Source organism: Gekko japonicus, unplaced genomic scaffold (assembly GCF_001447785.1).
Source record: "Gekko japonicus isolate JY-2015 unplaced genomic scaffold, Gekko_japonicus_V1.1 scaffold182, whole genome shotgun sequence".
NCBI lineage: Eukaryota > Metazoa > Chordata > Lepidosauria > Squamata > Gekkonidae > Gekko > Gekko japonicus.
In genome coordinates this window covers 1,446,607-1,469,253 of record NW_015173128.1, presented here as the reverse complement: position 1 = coordinate 1,469,253, position 22,647 = coordinate 1,446,607, and the positions used below count along the sequence as shown (strand labels likewise).

Here is a 22,647-nt window from a genome sequence, read left to right as displayed (position 1 = left end):
GGTGTTTTTCCTAGGGAGAACATCAAAGAGAAGGACAAGATCGAAGCTGCCCCTGAAGAGCCTGAGGAAAAGGAGCAGACTGCTCCACGGGGGCGGAAGACTGCCAACAGCCAAGGCCGGCGGAAGGGCCGGATCACCAGATCAATGACAAACGAGGCCGCGGCAGCCAATGCCGCAGCCGCCGCCGCTACTGAAGAGCCACCGCCTTCGTTGCCTCCCCCTCCAGAACCTTGTAAGTAAGACTCCGCGGCAGTCCCCACCAGAAAGGCCCGTTACCCAGCCAAGGCTGCTTCCGCATCCCATCCTTTCAACTCTTTATGTGACCCATTGCTTGCCTCTGGTTTGAAAATGCTGCAGAGATTTCACAGGAGCAGCTGGGAACTAAGTAGGACCTGCAAGGGGCAGGGCTCCAGAAAGGAGGCTGTATTTCAGTGTTTCCCCCTCCTTTTTGCATAATGGAGGATCAAACATAACTACAAGTCCCCAAATGCAGGGCCACAGTTTTAAACGGGATGCTGGTGAGCAAGAAGAACTTAACCCATGTGGCATTGCGGGTGGCCGGCGTCTTGTTGAAACTGGCCGCCTGGCCGCCGTGCCAGCGGTCTTACAAGTACCAAGCGAGCACCGTGTTGGTTAATGTTACGTTGGAAGCAAGATTGTAGGTATTGTGGCATAGTCTGAACAAGACACTGGATGCACGTGAAGAGACAAAGGTAAGTTGTTGCCCAGCAGCGCTGTGGTTAAACTGAGCATGGGCTTGAATTAGTCATCCCGAGAGACCCTCGGCTGCCACTGAAAATGGCAGCCCCGTGTCTCGTCCTCCCTCCTCCATGCCGCAAGTCTGCTGCTCCTGCAGGGAGCAAAGTGGAGCTTGGTGGGGAAGCTCACAGGGTAGTGGATATCATGGGGCCTGTTGTGTTAATGGACCAGCAGTTTTCAGACCTCCTGGGGGCCCAGGCAATTCTGAATAAAAACTGGAGGCATAGTTCATTATTTCATCCACAGATGTTTACTCTGTAGTTCTGCACGAGTCACTGTTCTGGGGATCTTTCCCCAGACAGAGGGTAATTCCGTCCCGCCTCTGCATCAGGAGTGACAGATCCAATCACGCCTATGCATAGAGGCAGTAGAATTCGCCTAGTGCCAATAAAGGTTGATTGGAGAAGTTCAAAATTAGAGCAGTGACTCGTGAAGAAGCACGTTGGTCAACTTCCTCATTATTTAATATTGTTTGTTTATCATGGCTATACTGGAGTGTCCTGCTGACACCGCGGAGGAATGTCTGAGTGGCAGGGGGCGCCAGGTTTTGTAGGCACACAGTGTTGATTTCAAAACCGCAGTTACTTTTTAAGGAGTGAGTAGAAACAGTTGCTGCTAAATTTAACACTGGGATTTGTGCTGCTTGTGTAGAAAGGAGACTGAAATGCCACAGTATAAATGGGGGACACCAGCAATGTATAGGAGCCAAACAACATGTGAAAGCAAAAGGGGACACACTGAGGCATCCCTGCTGAGGGGACAGAGGAAAAGGAGAACACGGAGCGCTCCTTTTCACAGTCGCAGTGTCGCCCTGTAATTTGTAGCTTATCTTTTGCCATAAGCTCCCTCTGTGTATTTAGGCTAGTCACTGGGATTTCTCCCAAATTGGCATTATGTATGGTTAATAATGTAAACCTTTTGTTAAATGAATGGGGGTGGAGGAGAGGGTAGCACTGCTCCTAAAACTGGGCTGTTTGGAGATCCGGGCCCTGCGGGACCTTGCGCAGTTCCGCAGGGCCTGTAAGACGGAGCTCTTCCACCAGGCTTTTCAGTAGGAGCTGCCACTGCCTTTACCATCATGACTTTTACCATCATCACCAACTGGCCCTGAGAGGAGTGAATAACCGCGCTGCGTGGACCCCACTGATCTGGGAGTACCATTTCTATGATGCCATCTTTTAATTGAAAACTGATCTGAAACATCTAGAGCACTTTATAGTTTTGTAATATGATAATGATTGTTTTTAAGCTGTTTTAACCTGTTTTATGTATTGGCATGTGCCCCATTTGTGAGCTGCCCTGAGCCCGTTCACAGGGAGGGCGGGACTATAAATTAAAATAATAAATAAATAAATAAATAAATAAATATGTGGGACAGGTCGTGTCCTACCTTATAGGATGGGCCGTAAGGATTATTAGTGAGAATGTAAGCAATGTGTTTTTATCAGTTAGGAAATCACTGTTGGGAATCAACCCGTTTTAAAGGGGTTCAGATTATACACAGTCCTGAGCACAGCATCCAGAAGCTAAGAATAGAGGACCGAGGATAGAAAGGCAAACTGAGATGCAGTATTTCAGAAGCAACTACAGGTTGTATAAATGGTTTCAATACAATTGTGCGGGAACAGTTTCTTTTATGTCCAAGGACGGGCTGTCCTACTTTAAGAACAGGAGATGCTTTTTTAAAAAAAACAGCAAAACAAAAACGAGGTTGTGCTTTCTGGTGAGACATCACATGCATGGCATTGATGTTTAAGAAACATGTTTGTCTCTTCACAATAGCCTCAGGTTTGTTAACTCTCGCTTTGTGACCCGTGTAGTGAATCAGTCTGTCTGTGCAGTCTTTAAAAGGGGGCAGGAAGAGGCAAAGATGGTTCAGTGCGATTCTGCACACAGAAAGTAGTAACCCAAAGTCCAGGTGAGCAGATGGGGGTGAGGGGAATATACAAACACATGCTTTGTTCTGTCTTCCCAAAGCTACTTTATATAATATTTGCAATCAGAACCCTTATGCCTCTGAATCCAAAAGCTAGAACAAATCCCAGAGGTACCCTGACCCTTCCTCACTGGGTGGCTGTGAGGATAAACAGGAGGAGAAGAAAACAATAGGCTGCTGTAGGTTCCCATGGGGGAGGAAGGGGGGGTATAAATAACTAAAGATCTCCATGTATGTACACAAAGCAGGGCAGAGACGCTGTTAAATAGTGGGTTCCATGGATGAACAGACCTCAAGTACAGTGATCAGCTCTACTTTGTTAGTTATTTCAGCAAGGAGAAGGAAGACAAAATCCCAGGCAGAAGCTGGGTTTTTAAGCATGCAGAAAACAACACCCCAAACACTCCCACCCCCAACGATAGGCTATTTACATTATATTGTTTCTCTATTGGTCCATTCTAGGATCCCAGCCAACTATTGTTTTGTGGATGCAAGCTCAACCCGACCCCAGGGCTAGTTTAGGGTTGACTCATCCTTAGTATACAACAGACTCGCCAGCCCCTGTAACCTGGTGCACGGCAGTCTTCAAAGCAGAGAGCAGCTGGAAGGCAAGTGCTAAGTATTCTGGACGATTCAGGCAAGCTAGCCAAGCCACATACTTTAGGAGAAGGCACCCCCTCCCCAGTGGCTAGCCAGTCTGACAATGATGAAGGTGAGAAAACTTAATTATATTGTACCACGGTGCTTCATCAGCACTGCTGACGGACAGCTTGCCCACAGATGTTCTAAATATTTGGAGAGGAAGACGTGGGGGGGGGGCAAGGGGAAAAAGGGGGGTGGGTAGGGAAATGTACATGCTTGGGCTCTGGTCCATATGGGAATGAAGACTAGGTACTTTTCTCCATGCTTGACTGACTCCTGATTTTTTTGGCAGTCGATCCACAAGCATCGGTTTTGGGGCACTGTTCCTCTGCACATCTGCCCTCCCTCCGCATTTTAACAGTTGTGGATTTAGTTTATTTTCTCCTGCATGTGTCTTAAATAATTAGGACTTTCAAGGAAGGGTGCTGGTGTCATTGGTGGCATCACAGCACACACACACACACACACCCATTTTTTGCGCATGCTGTATTGATATATTGAGATCATGGTTGCGTGTTTTTTTTTTTTTTTAAGGCACTAAAATATCGATATCTAGCTGTAATAATAGATCAAGCAGGTCCGCTGAATCCCCAGCTTCGAGGCCCCTTCCCTTGAGGAGACAGGCCTTTTTTCTTTATCTCTGTGAAGGAAGGGACTAGGGGCCTACATTTTAAAAAAATGAAAAATAAAATAAATGAAAGCTGGGAATCCAGAGAACTTGCTTGGCCTATCATTGCAGCAAAATATGAATGTATCGATATTTTAGTGCCACTTTTCTTTAAACAAAATCATAAATGAAACCACTCTTCGGGGCACGAGAGAGGGAGCAGTTTGAGGACGACAGTCGAGTAATCAAAAAGAGGTTTGGAGGTGGGTGGGAGTGGGTGGGACAAAGAAGACTGACAGAAACATTATGCATGAGGGAAAAGGTGACTCAAAATGTGCTTCCAGAAAAAGATGGGGGTAGCCCAGGCTAGCCTCATCAGACTTCGGAAGCTAAGCGGGGTCGGCCCTGGCTAGTATTTGGATGGGCGACTTCCAAGGAATACCAGGGTCGTGACACAGAGGCAGGCAATGGCAAACCACCTCTGAAGCATCTCGTGCCTCAAAAACAAGTCTAGCTTGCCATCAAGTGGTGCATAACGCTAAAGAGCTAGAACTGTAGGCTGCCAAACAATCTTAGGATCTCCTGGCTATACAACCCACAATGCCTGATGGTGGTGGTGGTGGTGATGGTGACGACGACGATGATGATGATTGGGGTAAAAGTTGTCTGAAAAGAAAAGGTAACAGACCAGGTTAATAATGGGGGGGGGGAACCGCCAAGAAAAAACTGTAGGCAGAAAAATGTGTGTGGAAATTAGGGGATAAACCAAAGCAGTATGGGGATGGGGTGGGGAGAAAGACATAAAGAAAAGCCCTACGTCTGTCTAAGAAAAAAGCCAGAGGGTGGAGATGGGAGAGAGGCGGTGCTACATGGGGAGAATTCCAGAAGCACAGACAGCAATTTCTTGCCACCATCCTCCAAGCCAAACCCCTCAGCAGGGCAAGAGTCCACCCAGTGGGATTCCCTGGCGGAAGTTCCCTTGGCATGTGAGTCCATTCCACTTGATGGCTGTCTTTCGCTGCTGCGCCGCCACAGAGGAGAAAGCAGGATGTGTGCAAGAGCCAGAGACCCTGCTGTTAAGAAGGCTTTGGCTGAGGTGTGTTCCCGGCACTTCCAGAGCTGTGGCAAAACCTCTACCAGTTCTGCCCAAGAAAAACTGTGCTCTGCAAACTGTCTAAATGTCTCCTAAGTCTGCCAATCCTTGTGGGGAAGGCATGGGGGGGGCTTAGCTTTGAGAAATGTTGCCTGGCCAACACTAGCACCCATCCTGCTGGGTATGGGGTGTATGCATTGCAGTGGCTAGACGTTTTGCTTTGAATGAAAGCTTTGGTACTCGGGAGGCTTTCTTCTGCTCCCACATTTGGCGCTCATGTGCCAAAATTGCAGGGAGTTACGAAACTGCACACAAGCCCCCGGTTTGGTTTCACAGGCTCTTTGGTCACTTTCCTGTGCCAGAAGCCTGAAAGCTGGCCGCCAGCCCTTAAATCAAAGCTCAGATCCTGATGAGCAGTTAATCACCGATGAGTCCCTCATTGACCCCGCTGTTTGCAGGAGCAGGGTGGGGGAAAGGAGAAGTTCTCCGGTCCAGCCTCTGGCATCCCTCCGTTAAATAATCCTGGGGAGCAAGAAAGGCTTTTTGCCTGCATTCCAGAGAGCCTCTGCCGGCCAGAGTGGTCGTGTGCTTGTTGCCTACTGGAACGAGGCAGTTCCGTGTCTGTGACTTTTCTCTGCGTGGGTCAGTGGGGAGGGCACTTGCTTTGTATGCGGGGGTCCCTGGTTCATTTGCTGGCATCTAAGACCGCTGGTATTGAGCAGGCCAAGGGGAAATTCGCTGTACTTTTGGACAAGAGACTGCCCCCCCCCCGCCCGGTTTAATAAGTGGCGGTGGATTTTCAGTCCTCCAAACATGTCGGGCAGGCTGTGTATGTCAGAATCGCGGGAATTACAAGTGGATAGCTGTTTTCCCCCACCGATCTCCTCCGCTCCAGAGGGGGATCTCGTTCTTTCCCTCCTCTCTCTGGCCCCTGGTGTGGATCTTAATCAGAACCGACTGTCTCCCGCCGTCACCCGGCATCATTCCCTGAGCAGTCCTTAATGTAAACAGATTAATAGATTAGGCTGAAAGCGCAGGTCCCGGCCGCTTTGCCATCTGACAGGATTTGCTCTCTGCTGTTTCAGCTTTGGCAGAGCCGGTGGAAACCTCCCGCTGGACAGAAGAAGAGATGGAAATTGCGAAAAAAGGTAAAAACCTTTCTCGTGTGGGGGTGGGGTGCGCGTGCACATACATGTATGTATGCAAGTACAAAGCAGCAGCAATGGAAAGTGCCTCCAGACCACTGTCCCCAGCCAGAGCCTGGACAATGGATGTCCACACACTGTTATGAATGCTGTCGTCCAGGGGCCAGTTGCAAGAAACTGATACTATGGGGCCGTCAGATTTTATAGAGCAGTTGTATTGGGGAGGAAAAGTGGTTTGACAGGAATGGATGCTCCACTCTTTTAGCTGAGCTGGCGCTGGCATTGGCCGGAGAATTTGGCAGCTTCCGATTCGTTGCGAGAGATTTTCACACACCCGCTTGAGACGTAATCTGCCAGAAACCACCAGAAATGGGAAATGCTTTGAAATGGCTGTGATGGGGTAGGTTCTGGCAGTTCCTGAAAGGATGGACCAGCATGCCTTGGTTTGGAGGGGGGGTGGGAACTTTTCAGAAAAGGAGTGGTTTGTGTGGGAAATAAATGGCTGCAATCTCTTCGCATAACAACCTGTTGAGGAGAGTGGAGTGCCTGCTTTGTATGCTGAAGGTCTCAGATCCAATCCCCGGGCCCTAGAAGAACCTCTGGTCATTCTGGCAACTTGTTCTTGTCAGAGACTGTAAACAGCACTGCCCATCTGAGTCGAGAGAACTGAGCGAGGTGTACCCAGCGTCCGTCTTGGTATAAGGCGACTTCAGATGTGTGGGAAAGAGCCGTGGCTCAGTTGACAGAGCACGCTCCTTCCATCCTGGAAGTCCTAGTTTCAGGCAGTATATTTCCATGTAAAATATCTCAGGGAGCTGGATTGGGAAAGACCCTAGAGAGCCACAGCCTCCCCGAATGACCAATACTCAGAAGTCTACTTTCTTTGACCCTTGTGTATCTTTGACACAAGCTAACTAGCCATTGATAAACCTCTCCTTTGTGAATCTAATCTTCTTTGAAAGCTGTTAATATCCCCAACTGTGACATGCGGCATTGAGTTCCACAAATTAATTGCATGTTTTACATAATGAAGTTTTTCCCCCTTTATTGGGTGCCCCTGAATTCTAGTTTCCTGCTCTTCACATGAGGCCTAATTTTGTGAACCTCAGTTGTGTTCTCTTCCTCCCTGCCCATAGTTGCCTTTTTCTTCCTGTATACTGAAAAACCCAAAGCTCTTTAGCTTATCCTTATAGGGAAGGTTGGTTGTTTGGAGCGTTGCATTTCTGCTTGACAGCCAAGACGTGTTGTGCTGCCTGGCAGAATTTGGGTGGCCTGGCCAGGCCACCAGAAGCCAAGGAGGGCAGGGCAGTTTTGCCATTGCTGCAGGGCCATCCACAAGTGAGAACATAAGAGAACCATGTATCAGGCCAACACTCTGTGCCACACAGTGGCCAAAACCCAGGTGCCATCAGGAGATCCACCAGCAGGGCCAAAACTCCAGAAGCCCTCCCATTGTTGTCCCCCAAGCACCAAGAATACAGAGCATCACATCTATACATTGTGGCTAATAACCACTGATGGACCTCTGCTCCATATGTTTCTCCAATCCCCTCTTGAAGCTGTCTATGCTTGTAGCTGCCACCATATCCTGCAGCAATGAATTCCACATGTTAAATCACTCTTTCGGTGAAGACGTCTTGAGTGATTGGCCATATGTATGCTGTTGCAATATCTAAACTGGCACTAATGAGTCACTGGTGGGAGGGATTTCCATAGGAAATCTAGGACTCGTAGTCCCCCTGCCCCATTGGCAGGCGATGGGCTGGCATTCTGATCTCTAGCCCAGTTGAGGCATCAGCCTGGAGAGACGGAGAAGGGCGTGCTGTTCTTTTCAGCAGCTGCCTTCATCCTGCCCCTGCTAGAAGACACACAAGTGTGGAAGAGAGAAATTTCTAATGGCCATTTCCCATATTAGACACTACAAACCCGGCATTGCTACTTGCTGTGGCCCCTTTCTTCAGATTATTTAAAGAAGACCATACCAGGTCATCTTACCTAAAGACTTTAACAACAGTGAAATTAAGGTTGGCCTTGACCAACTTAAGATTTCAAGCTATGCCCTCTATGGTTCACACCGGCCGATTCCTAAGGGTCCCTGCCCCCCGGCACTGGAGAAGTAGATGATTTGACCCATTACATTTTGAGATGCCCACTCTCCCCCCCCCCCCCCGGGAAGGAGTTTCAGATATGGGAAAAGTTATATTTTTGCTTGCAGATAAAGATCCATATGTTTCTAACAGAGTTGCTTTGTTTGCATTGGTGGCTAGATCGATTAGATCGAACTGTATGGAAATGACCACAACCTTATTTGCCTCTGTATTTATATGACCTTGTTGGATATTAATTTAATTTGTATTTACCTTGCAGCTTTATCATGTGGAATTTTATGCACTTTTTTTTGTATTATTATGACCTATGGTCAACACAATAAATTACTACTGCTACTACTACTACTTGCTGTGCCACAAGAGCGGCAGTTCTCTCAGCTCTGACAAGTTTACTTGACAAGTTTACCTCTAAGCTGAGTTAGTGTGAGCTAGCTCACAGTTTTTTAGCCTCTGGCTCACACATTTTTGTCTTAGCTCAGTAAGGATGGCTTTAGAGCAAACTAAATGATGCAGTAGCCAAATCACTCGCTCACAACTTTAATGCCAGCAGCTCACAAAGTAGAATTTTTGCTCACAAGACTCCACAGCTTAGAGGGAACATTGCTTGTGTGATACACACATTCCCCCCCCCCTAAAAAAAATGCATTCGTTGGATTCTCTCCTTAACATTTTAGCTGTGTGCTTGAAGGAGATGAGCCTGCATGCTTCACGTATATATTGAGTGGTGAGGCTCTCAGTGCCATGTGCTAGGAAACTCTTTTTGGTTGATGCTGGGTAGAGGTAGGAGGCCATCCGATACAACCGATGCTGTAGATCATGCAAGGCTGCTGATCCTGTGACCCGGGTTTGATAATGCACAAACTTGGGTGGCTCTGCAAATCCCTGCTGTTTGCACCCTGACGAGCCCTGCTTCGTGCCGCAAAGGCAGACTTTGCCCCACCTCTTGTCCCTCCAGTGCACTGTGTTCAGCGCTTGCTATAGAGATTTAAGCAGCTTTCCTGCACCGGGAGAATTAGGTTACGTCAGCTGGGGAGACGGCATGATCCAGTAGATAAGCTCTCGGCACTGCGGGGTCAGGAGAGCTGGGTTTTTTATTCTTGGCTCTGACACGGCGTGACCTTAGGAGAGCCGAGCTCCTTTCTCTCTCCTCCCTTCACTCCCCCCCCCCCCCCCTTTAGTTTCACTGTTTGGGAAAGGAGGCTAATGCGTCTCTTAAGAGGGCAGAATTATAGGCTTTTGGATGGCCCAAGCCGTCCTGCACGCAACCCATGTCAAGAACGCTCCTCTAGGAGACGGAGGTGGAAATGAGGGGACAGTGCTCTATGTCCCTGTCAAAATATTGCTCCTACCCTTTGTCCTGGGAATTCAGAATTCACAGTACAAGAACTCATGGGGCACTCCATGAAATTGCTGAGCAGTCAGGTTAGAACAGATAGAAGGAAGTACTTCTTCACCCAAAGAGTGATTAACACGTGGAATTCACTGCCACAGGAGGTGGCGGCGGCTACAAGCATGGACGGCTTCAAGAGGGAATTAGATAAGCATATGGAGCAGAAGTCCATCAGTGGCTATTAGCCACAAGATATAGATAGGGACTCTCAGTCTGGAGCAAATGATGCTCTGTATTCATGTGCTGGGGGGGGGGGCAACAGTGGGAGGGCTTCTAGTGTTCTGGCCCCCCTGGTGGACCTCCTGATGGCACCTGGTATTTTTGGCCACTGTGTGACAGAGTGCTGGACTAGATGGGCCATTGGCCTGATCCAACATTGGCTTCTCTTATGTTCTTAGTGGTTCTCCCTTTCTGATTTTATCCTCAAAACAACCCTGCGGGGTTGATCAGCCCTGAGAGAGTGACTGGTCACACAGTGAGCTTCATTGCCAAGTGAACATTTGAACCCAGGTCTCCTGGTCCTAGTCCAACGTTCTAATCGCTATGCTGTGTGGGTCCTGAGGTGGCAGAGCAGTCTGTACTGCTTCATCCTGTTGGTGAAAGATCGCCTTCAAGGATGCTCCCCTCCGATAGAAGTTCCCTAGAAATAGAAAAACAGGATGGCCAGCAAGAGTGTGGGGGTGTTGGGGGGCTCCTGTACTAGCTTTCTAACTGCAGGACATCTTCTGTGCCAAGGAACATGAAAAGCTGGGATCCTGCATCTCCCGCCTGAAAGGGTGTGGCCTTTTCCAGCACCTCCGGCTTCTCCCGCATGTGTGAACAAGACCTCCATCAGTTGCTCTTCCGCTGCAACTTTCCACAGCCTCATTCCCTGACAGGCAGCCCGTGGGCTACACAGAGATTCTCTCCTTGCGCTCATTTCCATGATTCCCCCCTCTTTTTTCCCCTTGCTAACAGTGAGCATCATCCCCCCCCCTTCAGTCTATCCTGTTTTTGCATAATGCACTGGTTCTTGTGTGCATGCACGGCTGGAAACATGGCACTTTCAGCTGCGTTACCAGGGAAGGTAACGCAGGCAGGGAAAGAAGGGAAGGTGAAGTCGGAGGTTTCATGGGTCTGTCCCAGGGAGTACACTGGCCAAAGGTCCCCTTTCTTGGCCAGCCCCTGAGCAGACCTGACCTGGAAACGTTTTATAGGCTTAGGTGGCACCGTGTGACTCGCTGCTGCTTTAGTAAAGAGGATGAGGATTTGTTGTTGTTGCTAGTTGCCCTGATACAGGGCTCGGCGGTGGCACATCACTTGGGCTACAGTTGCAGGGCGCACTGTGGCCCCAAGTCTTGAAAAAGACTCCACGAGCCACAGGTCTGTGAAACAAGTGCCATCCCCCAGGGCAGGTGGCCTGTCCTGTTCACAGATTGGCGATGCCCGACAGTATCAGGTGTGCTCTTCCTCAGTGGAATCTAACTCTGTGGTGTCTTTGCTCTTGCAACCCTGCAGGGTTTTCTTTTTCATGCTGTCCACAGCTGTTTTCTGGTTCTCTCCTTTTCCACAGCTGGATTCTTTTGTGTTATCATTTCCTGGTTCACCACCCCTAACTTGTAACTTGGGATAGATGCTTACCAGTGTTAGGTCTGATGAGGATAATTATATCGTTGAGCGAAGTTTGAGTCTAGTGGCACCTTGAAGACCAACAAAGTTTAACTCTGGGTATAAGCTTTCATGTACATGTCCTTTTGCTTCAGACCACCCCGGCTACCCACCTGAAACTATCTGAAGAAGAGTGCATACACACGAAAGCTTATACCCAGAATTAAACTTTGTTGGTCTTCAAGGTGCCACTGGACTCAAACTTTGCTCTGTTGCTTCAGACCAATAAGGCTACTATCAGGTTCCACAGCCAACAACTGAGTACATGGCATGCTTATCAGAAAGGTTATACTTTATTGCAGAGCTATGGATGCATTAACAAAGTCACTGTTAGGAATGGCGTCACCCCTACAAGCATAATGGGATATAGGGTATTCGTATGCACACACACCCTTCCTTAGGCCAATTAGCCACATTCCCGCACGCGGGAGAAGGAGCCCCAGGCCGTTAGAGCCAAAGCTTGAGAACCGAAAGCGCTCCCACGGTTCCCTGAATCCCAGACACTACACACCACCTGCAAGGCCATAGATAAGCGTTACAGAAGCACAGAAGGAATGCAGCAGTACTTGGTACACAGGGCAAGCAAGCACCCCACCCCCAATCTTTATGTCAACATAGCTGACAGCTACCCACCTGAATATCTTTTGGTAATGAGCATCTGAGTACTCTGTGACTGGACTTGATTTCCGTTTGTCCTTCCATATCCCTTCCCTCTCATATAAACTCAAAATTATTCTTCCTTTTTGAGGAGCGCTTATCGCATCAGCATCTGTTAAGGATCCCTTGTGTGTGGCAAGGGATTCTGGGGAGTGTTCTGACGCCTTTAGTAGTCTTCTCAATGGGGTATTCTAACATTTCCCATCATTTTGAAAGCCACTGACCAAGAGTACGGAACTGTTTGGTTGACTGCCTGAGCAAGATCTTTGTGGGGATTTATTCTTACTGGGGTTTTTTAATGCTGCTGCACTGCCTTTATTTTAAGAAAGGTGACACGTACGCACTTAGATAAATGTGACAAATTCTGTTTCAACAGGGTTAGTGGAACATGGACGAAACTGGGCAGCCATAGCCAAAATGGTGGCAACCAAGAGCGAGGCCCAGTGCAAGAACTTCTATTTCAACTATAAAAGGAGGCACAACCTGGACAGCCTTCTTCAGCAATACAAGCAGAAAGTGAGTTGAGCCGGCCTTATGACATGTGCCCGGGGTGGGGAGAGATTTGCATGTGTGTGTGTGTGTGTGTGTGTGTACTTCCCAGTGAAGGGTAAGTGAGAATGAGGTGTTGAGACCAGAGGGTGATGTGGGAAGTGCAGGTCGAGAGGCAAATCAGGGTCAGAACAGAAGGGAAGCGGGTCGACGAGAGGGTCGGGTGGGCTTAAAGGGAAGCAAACTGCAGGAGGCCAGAAAGCTGCAGAGAAGCTCGTGAGATGAAGAAGAAGAGCAGAAACAGGTGAAGGCAGGAAGGGCAAGCTGGGTCTGTTCCGTGTCTATAGATAAGGAATTCACAGGATGGGGACATTGATACAGGAACAGGAAGTGGTAGGGTCCAATCATAGTCATGGGGTGAGAAGAAGAGTCAGTCCAAGTCCTCCAGGTTCAAGAAACAAACTACTTGAGCTCTGCAAAAGCTCTGTTCTATTACCAGAGGTGCAAGACCACTCTGAGCTGTCAGTATAGACCCTTTAGATCAAGAACTTCTACTCTTAATGGAGAACCTGCAACTCCCATTGTAGCAGGGTTTTGGCTTGGTTGTCTCTGGCAGGCGCTGGAAACCTATGACTCACAGTGCCCCACCATTCACAAGTTGGCAGGGGATGAGGGCTGGCATTCTGTTGTCTAGCCCAGTGGAGACGCAGGCCTGGAGGGATCAAGAAGGGCACGCCATGCCCTTCAGCAGCTGCCTTTAGAAAGCACATACTTGTGGAAGAGAGAGATTTCTCTTGGTGGTTCTACATGTTACACGCTACAAACTTAGATATGTGAACTTTCTAGAAATTTGGAAGCCATGGGAAGAAAATAAATAAACTGAAACTTTGGAGAAAATGGAAATATATATGCTTGCCTTTCCTAGAAAACCTAATTTTATTTTATTTTATTTTTTGTTTGTTTATTATATAAAATGCCTACTTTATAACCAAATGAGCATATGAAATTATACTATTCTGTGTATTTATGAAATTAAACTGTGTAAGTGCCCTATTCTTCCAGCAAAATTGGAAATATACCCAATATTTGGGATAGCCACAGAATGCTTAGCACACGTAGCTTAATTTTTTTCAATCAGAGAGATGGAAAATGCAAAGTTGTAATTAGAAAGTAGATCTCATAATATACAAAAGAGTGTGAATTATTTGGACCGAAACAGTTTCATATAGTCACGATAGGGCTACCAGCATATTTGGTTATCAAGAGTGACTTTAACACCAAAAACACTGAACTCTTTCATGATGTATTGTCAGTCACATTGTAGCATACTGTTTCCAAAATTATTTGCATTTATTCACATTTCTGTACAAACCTGAAATCACAGCTTGCTGTTGTTCTGCATCCCAGTCCTGACAAGGGTGACATACAGTCTTTGAAATATGTATTAGTTACCTTCTCTGTTTAGAATTTTAGTGGTACACTTTAAGGATATTAGCTGTACACCTCGAATACAATGTGTGCTGAGACTCTTGATGCCACCACGTGTTTTATCCAAGAGGCCATTCGTGGTTGATCCTGGGTGAAGCTAGGAGGCTGTCAGATGCCATAGACCCAAAGCCAGAAATGGGGGGCTGCGGCCACAATGTGCGTGTAAAGGGAGTTTAAGAAAGTCCCCTTTCCTTCTTTTTGCTTTCTAGTCTTCTCGAAGGCCCCGTGAGGAGCGTGAAGTGTCACAGTGCGAGAGCGTGGCCTCAACCGTCTCCGCTCAAGAGGATGAGGACATCGAGGCATCCAATGAAGAAGAGAACCCGGAAGACAGCGAAGGTGATTCCAAAGGTGCAGAGGGATTTAGGACACGAGTGGGCAGATCAGTCTTTCCCTCAGGCATGCTAAGGAATGGGACCAGCTGACCTCCAACTTGGAGCCCTCCAGAGTGGACAATGACCTAGATGTGCCCCCTCTGCTTGCTCTTCCTGACGCTTAATGGCACTCAGCCCTTGAACTGGTTGGTAGCACTGGCCCACTAGCTAACGCTGCGGTCTGGTGGTGTAACACAATAATTGTCCCATATCCAGTTCAAGGGTCTGAACATTTTGTTCTGTGAGTGTTATTTTCACTGGCCAAAGAGCATCAGAGACTTCTGAAGGAGCTGTCCAGATAAGCACAAGAAATGGGGGCAACTTATCTGCAATACTACAGTATTTATAAGGGAGTTCTTTGTTTAACTTTATGCCAGCAGTAGAAAAGAGCAAGCGTCCAGTAGCACCTTAAAGACTAACAAAATTTCCCCTGCCACAAATTCTGTAAGTCTTTAAGGTGCTACTGGGCTCTTGTTCTTTTCTACTTCTACAGACAAATACAGCTGCCCATCTTGATCTCTCGCCATGAAAGGCACCACATTTAGCCATACAGAGCAGAAATCCATCAACCTTGTGAAGAGATATCTGAAGCAGTGAGCAGTGACTCACTAAAGCTCATACCGTGCCACAAATTGTGTTAGTCTTTAAGGTGCTACTAGGCTCTTGCTGTTTTCTACTGCTACAGACAGACTAACATGGCTACCCATCTTGATTGATGCCAGCTGACCAGGCAGAAACTTTCAGCAAGTTAATGATCGTTATTGAAAAAGACCCAAGTGTTTTTTTTAAGGCAAGGGTAATAAAGAAGAGAAACAACAAGTTAACCCTAAAATCACTGAAAGGCTGCATTTAAGGAGAATCAGCTCTCCTAAAATTTCTCTAGCATGATTGAATAAATGAATTTTAAAGCTAATCAAAGTTTAAATAACTATCTTAGAATGCTTTAAAAAGCTTAGGAAACCCATTACACCAATACAGAGAGAGAGAGAGAGAGAGAGAGAGAAATCTCACCTACATTCTTTGACACTCCGTTTGCAGCAACCCGAGTAATTCTTCTGTATGACATTTATTATAGACCAAGGGACATCCACTACCTTAGGGAAATCATTCTAATTTTGTCATGCGATGATTCTGCAGATAAGTGAATCACTTAAAGCGATTGGTTCTGGGCTGATCCTTCCAACCAATGATTAAGCAGCTTGTGGGCCTGATGAAAATCTCTTGCTTTTGATTAATGGTTTTTATTTGGAATATTTGTATGCCGCCTCTTCAGAGTCTGGCTGAAGGCGGCTTAAAGTGAAAAAGGGGAGGGGTGGGTGAGGAGGGGGAAGAGAGGTGACTTCACATAGGTGTTCTGGAGAAACTGTCGTTCCAGGCATCAGGAGCAGTGAGAGAGAAAGGATCAGGGGAAAGTCAAACAATAGTGCAGGGATCTTCATCCTTTTTGAGCCTGTGGGCAACTCTTGAATTCTGTCACTGAATGGTGGGCGCTGTCACAAGAGAACATAAGAACATAAGAGAAGCCAATATTGGGTCGGGCCAATGGCCCATCCAGTCCAGCACTCTGTCACACAGTGGCCAAAAATGCCAGGTGCCATCAGGAGGTCCAGCAGCGGGGCCAGGACACTAGCAGCCCTTCCACTGTTGCCCCCCCCCCCCAAGCACATGAATACAGAGCATCACTGGCCCCAGGCCAAGAGTTCCTATCTATACCTTGTGGCTAACAGCCACTGATGGACCTCTGCTCCATATGCTTATCTAATTCCCTCTTGAAGCCATCCATGCTTGTAGCCACCACCACCTCCTGTGGCAGTGAATTCCATGTGTCAGTCACTCTTTGGGTGAAGAAGTACTTCCTTTTATCTGTTCTAACCTAACTGCTCAGCAATTTCACTGAGTGCCCACAAATTCTTGTATTGTGAGAAAGGGAGAAAAGTACTTCTTTCTCTACCTGCTCTGTCCCTTGCAGAGCCAGCCACAAAATCCCAAGGAGTGAGGTCATGCATAATTCGAATAGTAGCTCTTCAGCATTTCAAACAAAACCTCTGTTTAACAAGACACTTATCTTCTGTCATACAGTGAAGACCTTTGGTGAAGTGGTGGCAGCTGCTGCCAAAGCGACTTTTAAAAAATCTGCACAACTGATCAGATCTCCAGTGGCCGATCGGAAACTTTGCTGGGCAAAAGCCCCATCTGGCTCCACCTACTTTCTATAAACACTTAATGGGCACCAGAAACGGTGTCTGTGGCTGCCATCGTGCCCATTGGCACCATGAAGACAAATAGCATTTATTTCCATAAGAACTTTCATGAGTTGCTGCTCACTTCAGATCTATGCTCCCTCTAAGCTATGGAGTCTTGTGAGCAAAAATTCTACTCTGTGAGCTACTGACATTAAAGTTGTGAGTGAGCAGTTTTGCTTCTGCATAAATTAGTTTGCTCTGGAGCCATCCTTCCCGAGCTAAGACCAAAATGTGTGAGCCGGAGGGTAAAAAACTGTGAGCTAGCTCACACTAACTCAGCTTGGAGGGAACACTGCTTCAGATGTGTATGAAAATCAAACTGAGAATACTTGGTTGGTTACAGCGTGGGTGAAGGTTAATTCAGTCATGGGTCATTCAAGTGTAGGTTCACTAGGTGGTGAGGAGCTGTCAGAGCAGGGCTTGTAAGGCAGAGATGTTCTGCCAGGCCTTTGGTTTTTCCCTGAAATTTTTTGCCATCTTGGAACAGACTGTCTATGTATTGATCGTGTGGCATTTTATTATGGTTTTAACTTAATCTAAATTATCTACCGCTTTTATCTTGTTGTAAGGGCGGTCTAAAAATCTGAATGAATAAATAAAAAGGAGGTACAAAAGCATGAATCCCATTAGAAAACTTCGAAGTGTGACCTCTCTCTATGTCTGAAACAGAGTTAGCCATTGCAAATAATGGGCGATGAGACGGATCAGAGGTTCACACAGACGAGCCAGTTGATAAGTGCAAGTGGAAATTAACTGATACCTGGTACAAGGTCACGGTCTGGTAAAATACACTAAGAGCAGCCAAATAAAATTTTTGTGAAGCGGATCCTGTAGGCTTGTGAGTGATTGTAGCGAGTAAGGAAGCCGAAGTCTCTGCTTAAGCAGGATGACAGACAGACTTTAATTTCTTGATGAGTTCTAATTGACTTTGACTTTGTGTATCCTTTGACATGGGAGATGCCAGCTCAAGCCCGTGAACGGTCTTGGAGGCCTGGGGGCAGGAAGCCGGTGGAGAGACTGCATGAGGCTGGCTGGGCGGTCTGAATGACAAGTGAGCAACTGGCCTTCAAGGCAGACATCTACCTAGAGCCGAGAAGGCCGAAAGGAGGATTGTGGTAGTCAAGGCAGAAACCAGTGTTTTAGCCAAGGAGCCGGAAGACGGGACCGATTTCCCCAGCAGTGATGTGACTTGGCTTGTGTATTGCAGTGACAGAAGTGCAGAATCCACCCCCAGAGATATCAGGTCTATCCTTGTGCGCCATGTGGTACGGAGCAGGAATACGTTGGTATCCAGTTAATGCCGCTTAATTACTTTTAGAATGCTCACTCCTGTCTTAATGCCTTTCCCAGGTGCCGAAAATAGCTCGGATACCGAAAGTGCTCCCTCACCTTCCCCGGTGGACGCCGCCAAGCCCTCGGAGAATGCCCCAGCCGAGAGCGGCTCTTCCAGGGCAACCTCTGAGGCAACAGCCGAGCAGGAGTCGGCCATTAAAGCTGCCCCGGCGGCGTCCCCTCCCTTGCCAGCTCAGAGCGTCAAGCCGGCGGAGAACGAGAACACCACCGAGCTGCAGGTGAAAGAGGAAGCCACGACCGAGGGGGAGGAGTCCATGGAGGTGGAGAGCCGGAGCCAGCCGATCGACACCAAGCCCGTGCTCAACCTCGTGGTCCACACCAAAGCGGAGCCTGTCGAGGCTGAAGCGAGGCTCCCGGAAGACGTCCAGGTGAAAATGGAGACGGATGCCAAAGAGAGGGACGGGGGCCAGCCCAAGGAGAAGCTCGAGCCGGAAGACATGGACTTTGGCCCCACCCAGCAAGCCAGTGCCCAGAGGATGGAACCCAACTCAGACAATGATTCGAGCGCCACCTGCAGTGCCGACGAGGAAGTGGATGGAGAGCCCGAGAGGCAGAGGTGAGGCGAACGGCTCCAGTCAAGGGAAGGAGCTGCTTCTCTCTGTACCTTTGCAGGGAGGAGGAGGAAGAGGAGGAGGGAAGGGAGGGACGATGCATTCATATCCCACTTTTCTCCCCAGTTGAGACTCAAAGTGGCTTTAGAACATCGTTTTCCCCTCCTCCATTTTCTCAGACCACCCTGTGAGGTAGGTCAGGCTGAGAGTTTGTGATGGTCCCAGCGTCACCCAGTGAGCTTCCATGCTAGAAGGGAGGATTCGAACCTGAGTCTCCCAGGGCCGTAGTCTGCCGCTCCATCCGCTACACCGCACCAGCTCTCAAGGAGTGCATGCAGAAGGCATTCAGGTGCTCTGGCCCGGTGTGTTCCAGCCGCCTTACCATGTTGTCTTTCTGAGCAAGACAATCTAGTGATTATCACACTTTCCCGATAGAGACATCTTCTGTAGTTGCAGGATTGTCATGACCAGGGTTCCCTCTAAGCTGAGTTAGTGTGAGCCAGCTCACAGTCTTTTAGCCTCTGGCTCACACAGTTTTGCCTTCACTCAGGAAGGATGTGGCTCCAGAGCAAACTGATTTGTGCAGGACCCAAATCACTCGCTCACCGCTTTAATGCCAGGAGCTCACAGAGTATAATTCTTGCTCACAAGACTCCACAGCTTAGAGGGAACATTGGTCATGACTCCTTTCCCTCAAGCATTTTGAACGTTGGAGTTAGCACATGAATCCCTGTACTGATCTTGGCCGTTGATCCCATTGTGCCCCGGCCCCCAGCAGCTCACTGTCGTGTCCACACTCTCTTTGCAGAGTGTGCGCCCTCCTTCCTCAGTGCCGCGAGATACACAAGACTTTCAGGGTGCTGGCAATGGCCCCAGCTGCTTTTGCCCTGCCCAAATGACTGTCACACTGAGTGGTCTCTGTGGGGCATGCCGGGGGGAGGATTCTAATGGTCAGTTTTATTTTAGGGAACCTCCCCTTTTAGCCCCAGGAGCATGCAGTCTCTTTGCCTCCTGCACGAAGCACCACACTCCACTGCCTGTTTAATTCAGCTTTCTCAGCGATACTGTGTTTAACTCATTTTCTTTGGTAAAGGGAATGTTTGGAGTAAGACATCGTAACCGCATGCAGTTAAGAGTGAGTGGTTTAACTCCACAGTTTACAAAGTCGCTGTGTCCCGTGGCAGTCAGTTCCACTAGCCAATTATGTAATTCCACGCTTTAAAAAAATTGTTTCCTTCTTTTCCCTCTGCAATTGTCTCAAGCTGATTCAAGGCAAAGAAGGTTCTTCATCGGGTTCCCTGCCACATTGGCCTAGTTGTAGCGCTGCCCCATATGGGGGCCCTTTGAAATGGAAAATGCTGCATTGCTTAGCAGCCATTGGTAGACCTCCCCTGCTTTGCCTGTTGTTTTCAAACAGCAGCCTAAGTCAGAATACAAGCAAGTTCCATAAGTTCATCATGCAAAGACGCATTTCTCATTGAGAGTCCTGGATCTGCTGTCTGTCAGCTTCATTGGGGAAACCACCCGTTTTGTCATGAGACAGAAAGAAATGTCTCATTCCTAATTTTCTCTAACTTTTATTTATTTTTATTTTATTATTTATTTATTCCATTTGTATCCCGCCCTCCCCGCGAACAGGCTCAGGGTGGCTTACATTAGTCGCTACAGAGTACCATAAAATCCACATAAAACATTTAAAACAATCAAATAATCATAAAGTGCTAGTAATAGTAATCATTCCATCATTAATTGAGATGGCATCATGCTATATGATGTAACATCTTCCAACTCCGTGATCTTCTGGCATCACACGATGGTATGGCTTAGTCTCAGGGTTGGGACCGGCCCATAACCACAGATGTTGGTGGCAGTGGTGAGGGCGGCTCCTAGTTGAAAGCCAGGTGGAAGAGCTCCGTCTTGCAGGCCCTGCGGAACTGTAGAAAATCCCGCAGGCCCCTGATCTCTTCCAGGAGCTCATTCCACCAGTATGGAGCCGCCACTGAAAAGGCCCTGGCCCTGGTAACAGCGAGCCTGGCATCCTTAGGGCCTGGGAGGTTCAATCGGTGTTGTGACCCCGACCATAGTGCTCTCTGGGGTATATATGGGGAAAGGCATGTCGGACCCTGGACATATTTTTTTGTATCCTTCCCTCCATGCCGATTCAGGCTCAGGGTGGCTTACATTACTTTATAATTCTGTAAATATCTAACTCTAGTAGCAGAGATCCTAAAATATGTTAGAAGGATCCCCACTTTTAAAATCGGTCACGTTTATGCCCCGCCCTTTCCTCAAAGACTTCAGAGTGGTGTCCCAGACAGGGTCTCAGATGAAAGCTGAATTGTGTGCTTTTGAGAGACTCTCTTGGCCTTCTGCCTGTCCTGTAACACAAGAACGTCAGAAGAAGCCCAGCTGTTTCCGACCACATGTCTGTCCCATTTCTTTTTTTTAAATAAAGGTTTTATTGGCTCCCCTAAAAAGGGGAGGTATTTCGCTTAAAAGAAAAAAAGGAAGGGGTAGACAGTGGGAGAAAGAGAAAGCTGAGTGATATATAAACTGGTAAATTAAACTGTTAGTAGTATCCAATTAATCTTCTTGGGCTTCTTCTGTGTGTTGCCAAACTTCTTTTCTTAGTCCTGTTACATGTACTCTCTGTTAATATGTTAGTAATGTTCCTTTGAGATTCTGTTAATAAAAAGGGTCTCTTCTGTGTACATTCAGAACCGCTTCTTTGCGTGCTGGGTATTTTTACTATCGCTGACGTGGAGGAGCTTCGTCTGTTGTCTTCTCCTTCCGGCTTGTTAGATCCTCCTTTGGGTTGTTATTAATACGCTCAGTTCATGTACTATAAATCCTCTTCCTTTCATGCCCCGGAGGTCCCCATTTTCAAGAATGGTATCAATTTCGTTTTCGCTTTTATATTCGCTCCCAAACTCTCTATGGGTCCTCCTCGCAATTGTTGACTTATAAGCGCTTATCAGGCACTTCTCGCTGTCACAATTCCAACTTATCTTTTTTGCAAAACTCCCGTCGGATTCACAGCCATAAACAGTCCAAACATTCAACAGCCGGCTCTTGCGCACAAACAAACGCCCAGACGGAAGTCCCTCCCTCCTTCTCCGCTCGCTTTTGCCCAGCTCCGACATCTTTTCTTTTTTGTTTACTTTTAGAAAGTTCTTAAAATGTGCTCCAGAGAGACAAGTTTCTCGCTTTCAAATACATCAAAGGAAAACATCACTGTCCGCTCAATTCACCCCCCCCCTCCTTTTCTTTTTCGCTTGTATAGATGGAGGATTAACCTCTTCGCCTTTTTCGCTGGGAGGGGGGGGAAAACAATTTTCAGTTCTTTTTCTCTGCATTTTGACAACTCACAGTTAAGCCGATCTTTTCTTTTTCTTTTCCACTTTTGCGGATGGTCGCTTTATCACTCGGTGACGTCTGGTGGCTCCGCTAAACCCCGTTCGGGGTCGCTCACGCAGCAAGGTCCATTGGGGCAGGGCATGGCGGGAGCCTCGCTCTCCGACCTCTCGGCCGAAAGAGCGACTCCCCCCTAGTGCGCCCTAAAGCGCCCCGGATCCGAGCTCCTCTCTTCTGAGGGGCTCGTTCGGGTCTCCGCTCGTGCGGATTCCCTCCTCCACCGCGGGCGGGCGAGGCGCCCTCGGGAGCGACCCGAGGAAGCGTCCGCCATGCGCGGGAGCCAGACCGGAAGCCGACATGTCTGTCCCATTTCTTGAAAGGGCCGGTTGCACGAGGTGGAAGGCCCACGAACAGGATTCCCATATTCCAGGGCTTTTTTGGTAGAAAAAGCCCAGCAGGAACTCATTAGCATAATAGGCCACACCCAACAGCAGGAACTCATTAGCATAATAGGCCAAACCCCTGACAACACAGCTCATTAGCATATTAGGCCACACCCCGTGCCTTCCCTTGGCTTGCCCGGGCGCCCCACGGCTGCGGGGAACCCGGACAATCCCCCCCTTGAAGGGAAGGCAGCTTAAACTGCCTTCCCTTGGCTTGCCTGGGCACTCCATGGCCGTGGGGAACCCAGGCAAGCCGGCCCTTGGACAGGCCAGGAAGGGCATTTAAATGCCTCCCCGATCCTTCCTGGGGGGACCTCGCCTCAGAGTTGCTGGGGGGGGGGTGGCTCTCCAGGCCTTCGCTCTGTAGCCAC

General features: G+C 48.2%; 1 protein-coding gene across 9 annotated transcripts in view; it reads left to right on the top strand.

The window, feature by feature from the left end:
• The window catches only part of NCOR1 (nuclear receptor corepressor 1), a 160,187-nt gene that overhangs the window by 76,297 nt on the left and 61,243 nt on the right, over positions 1-22,647 (top strand). For 7 of the 9 annotated variants that reach the window (XM_015422051.1, XM_015422055.1, XM_015422056.1 and 4 more), the window contains 5 exons: positions 15-232; positions 6,123-6,185; positions 12,361-12,500; positions 14,171-14,309; positions 17,926-18,484. In XM_015422051.1, coding sequence (XP_015277537.1) covers positions 15-232; positions 6,123-6,185; positions 12,361-12,500; positions 14,171-14,309; positions 17,926-18,484 — 1,119 coding nt within the window. The remainder of the gene's footprint in view (positions 1-14; positions 233-6,122; positions 6,186-12,360; positions 12,501-14,170; positions 14,310-17,925; positions 18,485-22,647) is intronic. The other 2 variants (XM_015422057.1, XM_015422053.1) reach the window with 1 other exon arrangement.